Source organism: Rhopalosiphum maidis, chromosome 1 (assembly GCF_003676215.2).
Source record: "Rhopalosiphum maidis isolate BTI-1 chromosome 1, ASM367621v3, whole genome shotgun sequence".
In the NCBI taxonomy this organism is placed as follows: domain Eukaryota; kingdom Metazoa; phylum Arthropoda; class Insecta; order Hemiptera; family Aphididae; genus Rhopalosiphum; species Rhopalosiphum maidis.
The window spans coordinates 80,558,528-80,576,220 of record NC_040877.1 but is presented as its reverse complement, the minus strand read 5'-3'; the positions used below and the strand labels follow the sequence as shown (position 1 = coordinate 80,576,220).

General features: G+C 26.4%; 1 protein-coding gene across 1 annotated transcript in view; it reads right to left on the bottom strand.

Moving 5' to 3' along the window:
• Positions 1–17,693, bottom strand: part of LOC113556079 (ATP-binding cassette sub-family G member 1-like) — a 20,869-nt gene extending 3,176 nt beyond the window's left edge. The window contains exons 1-6 of the mRNA XM_026960812.2: positions 17,017–17,693; positions 9,929–10,046; positions 8,943–9,132; positions 4,470–4,615; positions 3,566–3,804; positions 100–219 (exon numbers count right to left, since the gene is read on the bottom strand). Coding sequence (XP_026816613.1) covers positions 100–219; positions 3,566–3,804; positions 4,470–4,615; positions 8,943–9,132; positions 9,929–10,046; positions 17,017–17,365 — 1,162 coding nt within the window. The 5' untranslated portion in view covers positions 17,366–17,693. The remainder of the gene's footprint in view (positions 1–99; positions 220–3,565; positions 3,805–4,469; positions 4,616–8,942; positions 9,133–9,928; positions 10,047–17,016) is intronic.

Here is a 17,693-nt window from a genome sequence, read left to right as displayed (position 1 = left end):
AAATAATTTAAATATTAATTTTTGTATATTATTTAATTATTTATCTTATAAATAATAAGATATGTAAAAAATATCTTGTCAAAAGTTAGGGTAACTTACAAAGTTTAGAAGTCGCCATTCCATTTTCCATTTCGTCTAAATCATCACATAATATTACTTTTCCATTTTGAATTTCTCTCGTTAAGTCAACTATTGTATCGTTATCTAGTACTTCGAAAACTGTAAAAAAAATATTTTGTTTTATAGCGTAAAAGATAGTGTTAGACGATATCGCCCTCATGTGATGTGTGTACAGTTAAGAGACCGTTCCATACGTAAGACGTTTAGTTTTCTGTGATAAATTGTTTTTAGTAAAAGTAATTTACTTTATTAATTTTTAAAATTTATTTAGATACTTAAGAAACTCATCTTTTATGTAAATAATCGCATTCAAAAATGATTCTGAGTGAAGTTCACTGTTTATTCTTACTACTAAGTAGTTATAAAAAAAAAAAAAAATTAAATTATAAGAAATTATCAAGGTTAAGAAATTCAACATTTAATGAATATTAAACATATATAATAAGATATTAAGATACTTGGCTTGAAAGTAAAAAAATAAGTCTTATATTATTAAGAAAGAGAACGTTTAAAGAAGTGGATGTATTTTGTTTGGATTTTGAAAAAACAAAAGAGCTGTTAGAAATGAGTAATGTAAAGGTCTAAGGATGTAGAAAATATGTTGGATATAATATATAGTATATACCTAAAAAATTACATTATTGATTGTTATTCAAAATATTGATTGTATATTTTATAGATATTAGCGTTTTAAATGAATAATTTATATATATATATATATAAATAACACAATACATATTTATTATTGTATATAGTTTGTATTTGTTCACTAATAATCGTTAAAAATCTCATAGAAAACTACAAAGCCATTTACCACACAACCTAAGTGTTAAGATTTAAAAAAATTCAAATTTGATCGATTTACTTCAAGGTTCTCAGCTATCTGAGATAATAATAAAATCAATATCAGAACTATGACATCTTGAATTTTTAAGATTACTCTTACTTAATAAATTATAGTAATTGCGTAGGGTTTTTTAACATTTTAGTAAATCAGTTGATTAGTCGAGTACAATACGACTATATATTATGACTGAGACAATAATCTAGATTGGTTCTCTAAAACTAATGAATTCATTTGGGAAGATTGCATTGACAGTATTTGAAAAAACTAAGATAATATGGACAATATAAACCTTAAAACATCAGTTTTTGTACATATGTTAAGGTTTTTTACACCTCCCTTTTTACCATACACACAACTTTTGTACAAGCGTCACGCAATGACGCCATACATGCTATCATACGATTGAACAAAAATATTTTTACGATATTGCACTTTGTCATGTCAAACAATTATGAATAGCTATATTATATAAAAAATATTAAATCAAATATGCAAATATGGTAAGATTTAAAATATAGCACGAGTTTATGGTCATATGCAATGTACCTATTATTGACCTGTTATTAATAATAATATAATAAATCAATAACCAGGCTATAGGTTATTGTCTAAGGTTAAGTTATAATTGTTACCTATACCTTGGTTACTGTTTATCTTTTTTTAAAAAAATAGAAATATTCAGTATTTTTATAATTTTGAATATTAGTTGAAAGCTTTTATATTTAATCATTTTTTTATATTTTTTTAGCAGCTTATAATTTTATGAAATTATTTTCAATTAAATTAATTTAATCAAAATTTTTATTTGAGTTTCGAACAGTAATACTCTAATAATTAAATGGACATGTGAACGAGGTGGATAAATTACCTAAATAAATCTATAAATATCATGACAAATGTAATTTATTTTCCTCGTAGGAAGATACTTCAACGAAATATTCTTCATACAGAATATAGGTTACATAATCGAACTTCCTGATGTAAGCTTAATAAATTAAATAATAAACTACAACATTTCGGTTTGAATTAGCAACGTTGAATTTAATTTGCTATGCACAATCGTGTCACTAAAAAAGTATATTATGCTCGAATCACGTTTTATAGATTTTATGAGTTGTATTATTTACAGGTACATTTTATCTTGACATACATGGTAAAGATACATGGTAGATACATGGTAAACGTTTAATGGTTATAATCTATAAAAAATTCGTTTTAATGTAAATATATTATCTAGTAGTTACTACGTATTAATATTATATTTCCTTAAGAGGATAAGACTTCTTTTTTTTATGTCAGCGTATGAGTTATAACTCGTTAAACTACAAATGTGCCTACTATATAATATTATAATAATAATTATGGATATAGTAACAGTCATTGTCATTGAGATTTGTTTATGGTATTCTTTGATTCAGTGTACCTACATCTAATGTATAAAACTATATATGTATGACGTTGAACTCAGTTTTGCCAGAAATTCGTGACGTAGAACAAGAAATGTTGTCACTGAACGACCATCCATCTCCGAAGAGCACCTGAGGTAGACGCAGGAAGTCGACTTATTGTTCTAGTCACGTAATGCTATGTTTAAACTCATAAAATGATTGTTAAATTCCTGTATACATCCTGATCAAAGTAGGTACTACTTAGGATTTTGTATAATCTGCTACGATCATCTCCTTTATCACTATATGATTGATTTATAGACCAATCAGTGATGGTTAACACGAAAATTAACGAATAAAACAACCGTAATAAATAAATAATATATAATAATATTCGGGCTCGAATTTGTATACATTTGAATAATGTTTTCTGGTTGATCGAACTGTATGCTAAGAAAGCAGAAAATATATTCACAAAGGTGTGATTAAAAATATGATTTTTGAGCATATTTCATCACGTTACAATTTTGTTTTAAGGCCATATTTTTATTGCATAATGCACTATTTTAAAACTTGACATTATTTTAAGTCAACTTTAAAAAAAATAAAAATAGTTTAATTTTTGTTTGTTTGTATGTGTGAGCAATGTCAATCTTTATCGTGATAAAGATACTCGTACAAATTATTTACGTTTATTATATCTTATCAAATAATATATTAATATTATTTACTGATTGAAGGTTAAAAATTTAAGTTTAAAATCATATTAGTTGTTAATCGTTAGTTGTAAACATTTCAGAGGAGCTGCTGATGTCGATGAAAAATCGTCTCTCACTCAGCAACTTATAAAAACTAAAAAAAAATAGGATTTTTATTTAGATTTATGTAAATGTTTACTCAAGGTCTACATACCTAAATAAATCAAATAAAGAAGATTTTGGACATTTCATACGCGGAAACAAATAATATAATAGCCTATTAATTTTTTGGGAATAATAGAAACATTGCTGTAAGTTGTTTGCTATTAATTCAAAACCAAATTCATATTATTTATTTTTTTAAATATAGTTTTTGCGTGCATATTTTGTGATTTTTTTTTTTTTTGGTCCATTCACGCATATTTTTTGATTTATTAGTGCATATTAATCCGAGGCCTATAATACTAATAATCAAAAAAATGAGCATAATAATAATAATATCAAGGCCATACCAAAATCTGCCGGGTTATGCGTGGGCTTGCAAACGTGCCCGACTTGTGCCAGGAACGGCACCAACTGTTTGGGTGACCCGTTGTATATACAAGAGCCTCGGGCCAACATATACACGTGGTCGAACATGTGGAATAACGATGAGGTAGGCTGGTGAATGGTGCACACCACGGTCCTTCCTTGTTTGGCGAGATCGACCAACAGGGTGACGCACTGCTTTATCGCAACAATGTCCAGCCCACTGGAAACATATAATAGGTTTAATTGCGTAAAATAATATGATACACATATATTATATTATTATAAATTATAGGGGCACGAACAAGATGTTTATCGACTTTCGACCTTGACAATCAAACGTGTTTTAGTGGTCGACTGAATATATTTATGTATTTGTGTATAATATTATACCTGTACTATTAGTAGTATATTTTTTGCAGACTGTCTAGAAAGCTGCCTGAAACGTGTTCTGTAGGTAAGCGTGTACTTACCCGTCACATATATTATAATAACCATCGTATCCGCATACAAATGATATAAAATACTTCTATACTTTCTAGTTACCCTGTACATAATAATATGTAAACAAGACTTCAATCTGTGCAAATATATATATTTTTTTCGCAAAATCCTGTCGATAATCAGACGATACACGATAGTGCATTATAAGTGATAAGCTAAGTAGGTCATACATAGAATATCGCCGGAATTCGGCACGAGAACTACCTTACCGTGAATTATATCATGACCAACTCTGAACTTACCTATATTTAGTCTCGATAATAGTATCGATGTCTAATAATTCATATAGGCTCGTGTGACAATCCGATTGATTATGAAAGTCCAGAAGACAGAGATGGTTTGCAAAATAATTATATTATTATTACGATTTATGATGATACTCACGTAGTGGGTTCGTCTAGAAATATCACCGGTGGATTGTTGACCAACTCAAGTGCTACGGATAGACGTTTGCGCTGACCTCCAGACAATTTTTCCACATATGTGTTACGGCATACCGATACCCCTAAAAGTTCCAGTACCTCGTCCACCTGGAAAGAATTAATTACCTGTTTAGTTTATAGCTTATGAGCGTATAAGTAGGGAAGCATGGGGTTAAGAGTTACACAGGTTACGATAGAAATCATTATATTATTGGTAAATCCAATATATCTGTTTACTTCACTAAAAAAAAGGATGAATGATTTTAATTCAAATGTACCATGTAGTTGACATCAAAATCAAGCCATTATTCAGCTCATTTTTTTTTCTAACCACCTTTATTTAAATTCAATACATTAATATATATTTATTAACTAATTTGAATTAATTATAGGTAATATTCTCTGTTTGTAAATAACGAAATTATTGGCATATGTCAAATTATCATATATTATACACATATTTTGTATTATATTATTTTTATATAATACATGACGATATTTGCCTACGTATAAGTGTACGCATATTGCCATATAATGTATTAATGTATTATATCTAAATCGTTATCGAGGCTATTTCACCAACGAACACGTCCAATATATTGTCAAAATTGTAATATCCGCATTAGGATTAAAGCAATACAAGATTATTATATGATTTGCTATAATGTGTGGTTTTATTGCCATTGTATTCCTAATTCCTGTATACGAATATATATGACCGATTATATTATAAAGGACTTTGTTAGGTTAGTATATAAAATTATATTATTTGCAATGTTGTTTTTTAATAAATAATTATTAAGAATTTCCAACGAGAAATTTAAAAGTTTTATAAATATTGGAATATGTATATAATATAATATATCTGTAATCAAACAGCTCTTACGTTATAAACAATTACTAAATACTAATAATGGTTATTCAATAGTCAATATTTTTTAATATTGTGTTTTTTTACATAATTTGAACTATTTGTAAATAAATTGCATTTTAATTTAGTAGTTAATTAGTTATGAGTTTATAAAAGTCTTATGTTTAAATGAGTGATATAGGACGCCACAAAAGTAGGTACCTACCCTGAAAAATGTTGATCTACTACTACTATAAGCTCAACTAAACTTCAATAAAATAAACAACTACTTCATTAATATCACGTTCGAATTTCAATTTTTGCACTTAAAAATGCTCAAAAACGTATTCTACCTCATAATATTAATCAAAAATGTTTGTTGTATCTTAATATTGAGCACACATTTAAAATATTTTAGATTATCTTAATTATTTAGGCATAAATTAAATGTATTATTATTTTATTACCAAACAATCAATTTATAAAACAAGGTTTAAATAATCTAATAAATGTATTATCTAGGGTCCTAGGGAATAACATATCCATATTAAGAATAAGAAATAATGTATTGTATAGATTACACTCCCGTCAAATAATTAGTGTACTATAATAGGTTAGGTGTACCTATATAGCCATATAGGTAACAATATATTAAGCCTTTTAGATTTAATATGTATTATAATAGGTATACGTGTCACATTAAATAAACTGTTTTTAAATTTGCTTGTATGATATCATCTTTATACATAGATACCTACTTAGAACAATTTTCTTATCTCATGAATAGCTTATGTAACTCAAAGAAATGTAAATAAGTAAATGACGATGGTCACTGCAGTTCTAAGATTTAATTATTTGATCTTAAATATTTAATTATTTATTACGACTGTCAAGTATTTAAAAAAAATTCATTATTTCAATGTTATTTTTCTAGGTTTTTTTATGAATGGAAATATTATCCTATAATATCAATAATACGTTTTAACATATAAACGTATATATACCGTTACGTCATTCATGATACATCTACAGCCATTAATAGTTACATTATTTACGCAGAGCTATACTGATCAAATGTTGTGATATTTTTCTTAATGATGAGTTTGTGGAAAAACATGGTAATTATCATTAGTTTAATACTAATATAATTTTGTTTATTTGTCTATTATAATGTTGATGTAGGTAACAAAACTTTCGTGTTTAAATGACTATTTAAGTTAATAAAGATAAATTAAAATTACCGAGTGCAAGTCATTTTTATTATATTATGTTTCGTATAATTTGGTTTGTAATCAAATTGTTTGTAAGAAAATAGCACTCTTTAGATAAATCATAGTAAACTTTTGAGCATTTTTATTTATATAGTTAAGATAGTTTATAATTAATTTAAAATCAAATATAATTTTAAAAAAAGAGTAATTCGATTATATAATATGCATGTAAATAGATTGTATTTAATATATATATATATATAATAATAAGTACAATTAGGTTAGGTTAGGTTAGGTACATGATAAATATTGAAAAGAAAAACATAAAAATAAAATAAACTAAATATGTGAAATATTTTGCATCATAACAACTTTTCCACTCAAAACAAAATATTATTAAAGTAGTTAGTGAAGTTAGTTGATGTATTATTGGCCATATAAATGTAATAAAGGAAACCAGTTTAAAAATAAAAATAATAATTACCTAGTTGCATAAAATATATAGTAATTGCGGAAAACTTATCAATACCCATTTAAAAATAGCACTACAGGTAATTTGATAAATGCAAACCAAATTAAATAAACGTGTCTATTAGTAGTATTAGTTGATGAAATTTACACACAATTCTGAGAAAAAATTAAATAGTTTACGTAGAATGATGGACATTGCTCATTAAGTGTATTCGCTTCATTAAAAATTATATTTTTTAGTTCCTATATAGGTATATAGGTATCTTCTACCTATTGTATATTATTATTTATTTCGTGAATATACAGAATACTTATTGATGGTAATTTGTTTATTATTTTTTATATTTTGCAACTCTCATTAAATGTACAAAATAATGTACGTCTATTTGAGTGTCATAATATTTTGTTGGATTTTTTATTTAAAATTACAGTTCTAATGTATTCGAATAGCTTATATGATTTTTGTTTATGATATGAGAACAAATCAAATCATTTTTAAATAAGTATGTGTAATTTTAGTCAAACTCAATATTTTAGTTTATATTATTATAGGTTTGAAATTACTTTTTTGATTAGAACAACTAATAACATTTTAAAATAAATGGATTAGTAAAATAAAATTAAAATAACAAATTGATAAAGTATAAATATTTTTATGACAAAAAACATTGTAGTATACAATTCACGAATCATAAAATTCTGATCTCTCGTAAAATTCAGGATATATTATTAATTGTACAGTAAAATAATTTTAATAATCGAGTTTCACGTAGCTGTGGCCTGTGGTTAAATTACTTATACTCTGCTATGTGTCATGAACTAAACACAAAAAGAAAACAAACTAATTTTTGCAGTATTCTAAACTTCATTTTATTATAAATTACAACACTATTTACTATTGCGTGTTTTTAGGATATTGAAGCCTGCAGCTGCCATTTTGTATCATATTTTATTTTTATTATAGGATTTCTTAGTAATTTATGTTTCAACCAGAGCGTAAATAAAAAATTTCGGTAATAATTTTGACTATAATCATAGATTTTATGAAATTCAAACAAATTTCTACTTGAATTTCGATGGTAATATTAGTATATTATCTATGTGTTAATTATTATAATCCATACAGCATTTATTATAAATAACACGTTTAATAATTTTATCCATATATATATATATATATATCCAATATGTGTACAGCATAGGTCAAGGTAAAAGTTATAGGTTACGTCCTTAGATTGAAAACGGGTATCTTAGACTTCGTCGCTTGTGAATTTACTCTAAATGTATGTATATTGTATTTCTATCTATTACGCTTTCCCTTGGTAAAATAAGATAACGTTTTTACAACTACTATAGGCCATGATAAGTGAGTGTTTATCGACGAAGAAAAGGTACACGCGTGTTGTGTAATGTAGTTACACGTATTTTCACCCTTGAGAAAATAATCAATACTATAACGATTGAACAAATATCATATATTTAAACGTATTTTATGTTTTTATTTTATTTTAAAATTTTAGTCGTAAGTTCGTAAATATTTGATTAATAAATAAATTATACAACATACAGAAAAAAATAATTACATTTGTTTTCAAGTATATGCTATATTATATCCATTGAATTTAAAACGATGATGGTATTATATTCATATTGGTTACACACTGTATTTATTTTTACAATGGAAATGGTTTTATTTATGTCTTTATAAATGCTTATATTATATTTGGCCTGCATAACTTGATTAAAAATATGTGCCGTATTATAATTATATGATGATACTTTATTGTCTCATCTTCATTACAAAAATTACAATGCACTACCTACATAAATGTATTCACATGTTCGTCTGTTAAAAATAATACCGTTAAATATTATTCTAGTTATACTAGAATAATATACTTACAGCTTTTTCTTTGTCTTCTTTCGATAATTCACGACCAATTTTCAATCTAGCCGCATAACTCAATGATTCTATAACTGTGAGTCTGGGTTGAAGCAGGTCTTCTTGCATTATGTAACTTGAAAGTTTTTTGAAAAGTTGCATATTCCTAGGATGCCCATTTGTAAGAATTTGTCCTTTGATGTCAGTTCTCCTAAAATAATTTAGAAAAAAATGATTTATTCTATACATTGTTAGTTTTACGATTAAAACAAATTGATTTGAAAACGAGTTTTTCATGCATATATTTTTATTGATTACTATTTTATATAGATAGTTCTTAGTATTAGAATTAATTAATGTAGAAATTCAATGAGTACCTGTTAAGTTTTGGGTATTTTAGGATTTTATACTAAGAAGCATTTTCTATATGAATAAGTCAAAATTATGAATATTATATTTATAAATTAAAATTAGTTATTCTAGAACTTGGACTTGGTTTAGGTTGCGTTGGTTAAGCAAGCGAAATTTCTAAACTTTCTAAGTAGGTATTCATCAAGTTTAAAATATACTATATTTATTAGTCCTAAAGAATCAAAATAGTGGTTAACTACTCTATTAAACTACTATCACTCCACATTTCGTAAATTTTAATATATTTAATGTTTAAGTATTTATATAACTTGCTATGTTTATATAGTTAAACAATATACTCAATCAGAAAACAAATATTGATGTAAATTTATATTTGAATTCATCTTATAAATAATGTAAAATTTCTAAGTACTTATAATCGGTACACACAATCCAATAATAAACGATACAATCGATTATTGGTTGGTCCTTGGTTGGGCAATGTGAACGCACAATACGATCTTACAGAATTGTAGCCAATATTAATATTATTTTTTTCTTTAGGAAACAAACGTACGGCTGATGACCTACAGAGGTTTGTATCAAACGAAGAAACCACATATTAAGCAACTACTCAATGCAAACAGGAAACTTACACGTATCCAGCGAGTATGTTCATCAGCGAACTCTTCCCAGCACCGGAAGGACCCATTATGGCGGTCAGGTGTCCCGAACGAAAGAAACCATGTATACCTTTTAGTATCGTTCTTTGTCCTATAACATTTAAATAACAATGATTATGCTAAACAAATACGAATAAATTCTTTAAAAATTAAAAAATAGTCCAGGGTGATATATTTAACATAAAACACTAAATAATTATTTTAGAATATTTGTTTTTTCAATTAAAGATGAACAGAATAAGTTAAGTATTAGCGATTTATGTTTTCTTCGGGAAATCGCTTTAAAAATAACCAACGAATCTCATATATTTATTGCATGTAATAATATGACTTTATAAATGGACAAACTTCAAATAGTTAATAGTATCAATTTAATATTTATAGAAAAGACATTTTAAATGTTTTTGAAATAACATTCACACTACCTATCAACAATTACTCGACTAACTATCAACACACATTAACTAAAATGTATATCATACTAATAAAATACAAAAAAGCCAATGAAAAAACTCATTGAATAATATACAGGTTTTTAATATAGATATTTGAATATTATATTGTTTAATGTTTTACAGTTATTTTACATATCACTACAAAAAATACAAAATAATGCTTTGACAGGTGGTTATAGCTCTATGATTTTGCGTTCTATTGATCTGGCATTTTAGTACAAGGTTAATTGTTATTATATATCTATGGACAATATATTTAAAATATCTAGAGTACTTTAGTTAACATTGCTTTATATACACATTAAACAAAATGTCCTATTTTCTAGTCTAGTAACTCAACCGAAGGTTCAATGCCACTATTGTTGTTTTTTGTAGTGAGGTTATTCTTTTTTTAAGGGAATTAGCCGTAAATCTACTTTGAAAAGATCCAATTTATATACCTAAATATTATCAAATAATATATCATTTAATAAATAACATTTTAAAACAATTTAATTTCGAGAAAATATTTATTTTATTATTTTAACATAATGTATAGGTGTGTTGTAAAAAAATAAAAATAAAAAAAATAATTAAAAGTTAAAAGTATAATAAAGACATAATGGTTTGTTATAGGTATATGATTAAAGACATATAGGTGGGTATTTAATAGTTTTCCCCATATTTATTCTGATTTTTGTAGATACTTTATAAACATTAAACATAATATTATCATTATTATTTGTAAAGTATTTTATTATTAAATAACTCGATGGATTTAATGGATATAATATTATGTTTTATTGTATTACGCTGTACATTTTCAATCTTTTTTTTTTAGTCAATACTTGTAAAATGCAATGAAAAAACAAGTTAATATTTTAGAATTGATTCTAATAACTTAATTAATTTTTCCTTATGCTAAATTCATCATTTTGTATAAATCGACATTATAATAAGTTACATTTATTTCATTAATAAATGTTGGTTTTCACATGAAGTTGCTCAGTAAGATTCATGCGTGAGCTTATGGTAAATAATAAACCTGAAAAAATGTAGCAAAACATTGAAATTTTAATATGTAATTTTTGTATTCTGTTTTCTTTGCTAAGTGTGGGTATATTCACTATAATCATTTATAAATATCATGGAAATTGTTAAGCAATTCTTTATGCCAGTATAAAAATCATTATTTTTCGATACATCATGATATCTTGTTTTACTTGAAAAAAAAATTCTGTGTTTCGTACTTAACCATTTAAGGTAATTAAATAAATAAATCCTACCAAGCTAATGAAATAACGAGACCAATCAGAAATCTCGGCGATGATTAATGAGTGTATAGATATTTGTTAGGTTATAATATTATACTAAATATGTATATATATATATATATATATATTATGTATTGTTTTTAACATTAGAATATAATTTATTTAATGTGTGGAAACTTTCGAAATGTTGTTTTTGTTTTCATTTTGAAGGCTTTAATTTAACAACATAAGCCTCTTACTCCTTAAAAATAAAAATTATTGATTCCTAATAAAATAATTAGGATTTTTTTCAATTTGAATATCGGTAGATTTATTGACATAGTTTGTTGGCTTTAAGAAATTCAAATGGGATGTCGTTAAATTATAAAATAAAATACATAGTTAATAATACATGTTATGTATACTCGTATAGTTATATATTATATTTGTAGATATAACGATATAGATACAAAAGATCACTTTGGTAAAAAGTGTAAGTTCTGCGAAATGATGATTCTTAAGGTATCATTTATATCATTCCAGTGAAAACTCAAGGTCGAGGGCGTTTGAAAACTGGTTTTTGGATTAGTAAGTGTTTATTTTTTAAACCATTTTAATGCATCAATGAAAAAAAAATATAACATTTTAAACAATTCTAATCGAATGTATTAGTTTTTTTTTATTATTATTACCGACTATCTATAAATAACTGTCGTTATTAGCAGCACTATTATATATTTATTTGATACTGTAGGAACCTATACTTATACTGGGGAATAATTAAATGAACAATTAAGATATTTTACAAACTACGTATACACACACAGATTAACATGATAGTTAATTGATTTTGATGAATACAGATAATTTTAATTACCTTATAATTTATAAAAATATATTATTTAATATTAATATGTCATTAGTCAATACTAATTACAAATTATTGATTAAATTCATATCAACTCAATTTTAGAGATAAAATTTCTTAAAGATACAATATTTTTTTGTTTATTTCTATTTAGTTAGACATTATTAGATTTAATTTGTTAAAGACTTCTTTAAATCTATGTTGGATTTCAATTTGAATGTATACCTATTTATAATTTAAGCTTTTTAATAATTATTATTATCAATATAGGCTTAATAAATATTTTGAATTACTTTTCTATCCAAAAATTCTGAAAATTTACTTAATAATCTAAACTAATGATTTACAACGTTTAAAATGTAATGAATCAAGCTCTTATATATACAATTATTGACTCAAATTATAATATTGTACATTTGTACATTATAATGTAAATTTGAAATTTATATAGTAACTTTTAAAAGCTGTTAATTATTATTTTTTGTGTAGAAAAATAATTAAATGAATCTTAAATGTTAGTACTATCATAATATTAGGCAGAAAAGGAAAAATTGTTTGAACCTTATAAAACATGCTAAGAATAACATAACATGCTATCCATACATACATTTAATAATAACTTACAATAAACAGTACGATTTCAATTTTGATTTATATATTTTTCGAGAATAATTTTATTTTTACATATTTATACATTAATGACTTACAAGTACATCAAATTTTTGGTTATCAAGTATATTTTTAACTTTTAAGTACCTATACTTTATTAAATTATTACAGTTAATCGTGGTTACAATTTTAACTTAAGTTAGGTATTTATTATTTTATAATGATTATATTACTCCTTATGTTTAGTTGGTATATATTACGGTATCGACTGATGACTATCAATACAAAACATAATATAGTAATTTAATGAAGACATTTATCAATAAAATATAAACTATATTCAACTGCGGAAGTTACAATGTTTTTAATAATGAATAATTTTGACTACCTATGCAGTGACATTTTTCAAGTTTAACCGCTAAAGTATTACTATAGCAAATTACGATAAAAAAAATTGTGTATCATAAAGTTAAAAATTCTTGATACTAAAATATACGAAAAACGATCTATAAACGAGTTCCATAAAACTTCGATTATAATTTAAATGTATGTATAATTATTATGTTCGTATATATTCTTATGTTTATTGGATATTAAGAAAACCTTAAAATTATCAGTTAAAAGTACCCAACAAATAATATACAGAATTTAAGTAACTGGGAGGAGCAGCAGTGGCAAACACTCAAATACAAATAGGAGTAGCACTTTTAATAGAAAATATAGCACCCACTCACCCAATAAATCACTCTCAAAAAAAAAAAAAATGTTAATTAGTATAATAATGCTTTTTCTAATATGCCGCTATTGTTGAAAAATGTATTAATTACAGTGTTTGTGTCAAGTTGAGTATCATTTTTGCATGAAAGTACCATTAAACTTTCAAGCCAATAAATTCATGGGTGCTACCCTAGAATCCTTTAGTATGCGCCAATAATACTGCTTGTACACTTCGATTTATAGCAGAACCTTAGGTATTTATTTGTTTTATGTTTTTAGTATAGTAGATATACTATACACAACTATGATTAACATGATTATAATCACCGAATAATGAATAAAATCTTTATTGCTAAATTATTTATTTATTATTTAAATTATACTTATCAATTACTTTTTCTATTTTAATTTTCAGATTGTAGCGTTTAAACACTTCTTTACACTAAATATAGATTAGTAGCCAAATACCAGAATAATATAGAAACTCTGTGATATTTACCGCTTTCGAATGAGTAGGATATAATGTATCCCAAATACGAAGTATTAGTCGCCAGTTTAGATGAAATCGTAGAATTATTTCAGTTTTGTCATTTACTTGTAGCAGATCAGTTCAAAATACGGAATTCTTTTGTTTTATTGATTTAATGTAAGTCCGCCATAATGGAATTCATAAATTTTATCGATAATTAATAAACTTTTTTATTCAGAAATAAATTTGATAAAATACGTATGCTATTGTTGCCTGTAGGTTTTTTAAACAATGCTAATAATATTCAACATATACAGGTCAATGTATAAACATCGTCATCATATTATTAGCACCCGTCATGAGTGTATAACAGACAAGGTTGTAATATTAAAATTTTATACTTGAATTTTAAATGAAAATTATTTCGCCTGATTAAAATGTAACACAATCATCAATGTATTTTACAAATTAAATTTATTTCTGTTAAAATTAAAATGTTTTTATTATACTCATTAAGCATAAATTAAACATCATTGTATTAAAAATGTAAAAAAGTGTTTGATCATGTACGAGTTGGTAGTTTGGTAATATTTTATATTTTATATTTTATAACCCCTATATTTTTATAATTCATTCAAATTTAGAAGTTGTTTGACTATACCAATTTTGTGTTGAAATAATTGCTTTCGTTAATAAAATTCACGCCATTTTAATGTATATTCTTTAAATAAATAACCTTTAATATGGATTACGGATTAACATTTATTTTTGTGTCAAACTATAATAACCTAAAGTTGATGCTGTAGTATAAATTAAAAAAATAAATAAGGTTCAAGTACGGTTAGAAAGTTGTAGAAATCATTCGATAAATGAAATTAATTTAAAAAAAGGTTGGAGCTTTTAAAAATAAATCGATAATAAAATACAATATACAATTAATTTTCAGAGCGATTATAGTTTATTTTTAATAATTTTTGATACACACTTGGTTTATTACAATTAAGTTTTAGAACTTGTTTTGGACGTGAAACGCATTGTACTAAACTTATTATGGTTTTGAATATTTATTAAATATTCATTCACGTCATATTGAACATTATAATATAGTAGACTCATTAATGCTGTAATTTAGAATTTAGATACTTATTGTTAATCGACTATTGATGATAACTCATCGTAATATATTATAGGAACTACATTTTTACATCCTAATCGTTTTCTTTAAAATAAAAGCGTGTTGGCGTTAAAGTTTAAATTATATTGTGTAAAATAGTTAGGTACTATAAAATGTTAGGCTAATTTTAGTTGAAAAATACTAATAAGAAACATGAGATTCCTTTGTTAATTGTTTTATTGTAATTATACAGAACATTGCTAATATTGAAATGTCAAATTCATGAAAACATTTAAAATTGTTAATTATTCACAAAGTATTACATACATTGTATTTATTACATGTACCTATTAGGTATTGTGATATTGAATAATCGTATTTCGTTTCACTTTTGTAAGAATCAGCTTAATTGTTAGCAATAGGTATATTGTAAGGGTTTCATTTATACCATGCATTATGCATACCGTCAATTGATAACATGATGTTGATAGGTACCTATATACCATCATATAAAATGGTAATTACAAACATACGTTAATATAACTGCAACAACGAAATATTGCTTAAAAATTTGATATTTCAAGCGACATAACAGTCAACAAACGACGAATATTCTTCTCTTTTTTTAAAATACCCACATACAATATTATATTTCCTAATCGATAAGTCTAAATCTGATTAAAATATTCTAACGGTTATGCGATACTACAGGTACGACGACGATTCACATGTTTTATTATATGAACTCGCACGTCATGTCGTTAACGTGATGTAACAAACAATAGATAAACCGTTGACATCGGTGTCTGAAATTTCTCGTTGATATATTGTTACCGTGATCACCAGTATTATGTACGAAATTTCTATTGAATAATAATTATCTAATTTTTTTTTTAACGTGACGCGTATAATACGCCGGATATAATATTATAATAATAATAATAATAATATACAAGTTATTATTATTAAATGGCAGTTTTCGATTGACGGTGTACTTCCGAGATGAGGAAAAAAATTACATAATAACAACTAAAAAACTACAAAATCGAAACATTTATGAACCGTATAGACATAAATAATACTCGTGTACACAAAGGCTTAAATCTATGTTAGGAATGCTATAAGGACTATAGACTTATATCCTAGGTCACAGTATATTTAGAACATTAAATTAAGGGTGCTAGTATTTCAAGCAATTATATCTAAAAAATAGTCGTACATAAAATATAATCGTACTAACGGAGTATAATATTATTTTGATAAAACACAATAATACAATTTCCTAGTCAAATTAAAAATAATATTGAAAAACGTTGGGGTACCAAAACAAATTAGGCGAGTAAGGCTTAGTCGCGCGAAAAATCGATTAATTTATTAATGGTGCAATAATCCAATCGTGATCCGTTAAACCACGTTCAAGAGACCATTAGCATTTAATTGTTATTATTTTAGCACTTTTGAATGTTTACGGAACCCCCGTAGTTATGATGTGATACGTGTTACAGGTCGAGTATCTACAGGTGTCTACAGGTGCCTACACTTAATGTCTCCGCGTGTTGACGGCACGTTCGTCGTTATTATCGTCGTGGGCACTCACCCGCTGTCGTGTTGACGGCATAAGTCAGGTCGTGGAATTCGATGTCGACAGCCGGTCGTTTCGCTTTGTGCGTTAACGTCTTCATGTCGACCCGGGTCGGGATCCTGGTGATCGGCCTGTCCGCGGACACGCTGAACATCCTCGTCCTGGTCGCGTCGACCAGCGGCATCTCTTCCTCGTCCTGCTGTACATCTCCGGTGCTGCATGTGGACGAGTGATTGTCGTCGTCGTCGTTGTCGTCGTCGCGGTTGTCGCGATTGCCACGGTTGTCGTTCATCGTCGTCGCCGCAAACGAAACGGTACTCTGCACCCGACCCATCGGGGGCGGTTGTTCGTCGCCGCGGGCCATGATCGCGACGATATATAGTAACCTATAAATATAATATAATATACGGCGATATGTGTGTATAATGTGTGTATTATAGCGACAAAAATATAAACGCGGTTCGAGTGTCGATCGGGGACGGCGGGTCGCGGTAACGGACTACGGTGTTGGCGAACTTTGCGTTCGCACTAATAGGATTGCGTTCTGCGGGGTCGGTCCGCCGAATGAGCTGTGACCGGTTTTCGTGTGTCTGTGGTCACGCGCACACAGCATCAGCGCGTCTGCCGAGAGTATAATATAATAATATTATATTATTGCGGAGTCGCGCGGTCCGGCCGAATGAACTAGTTTG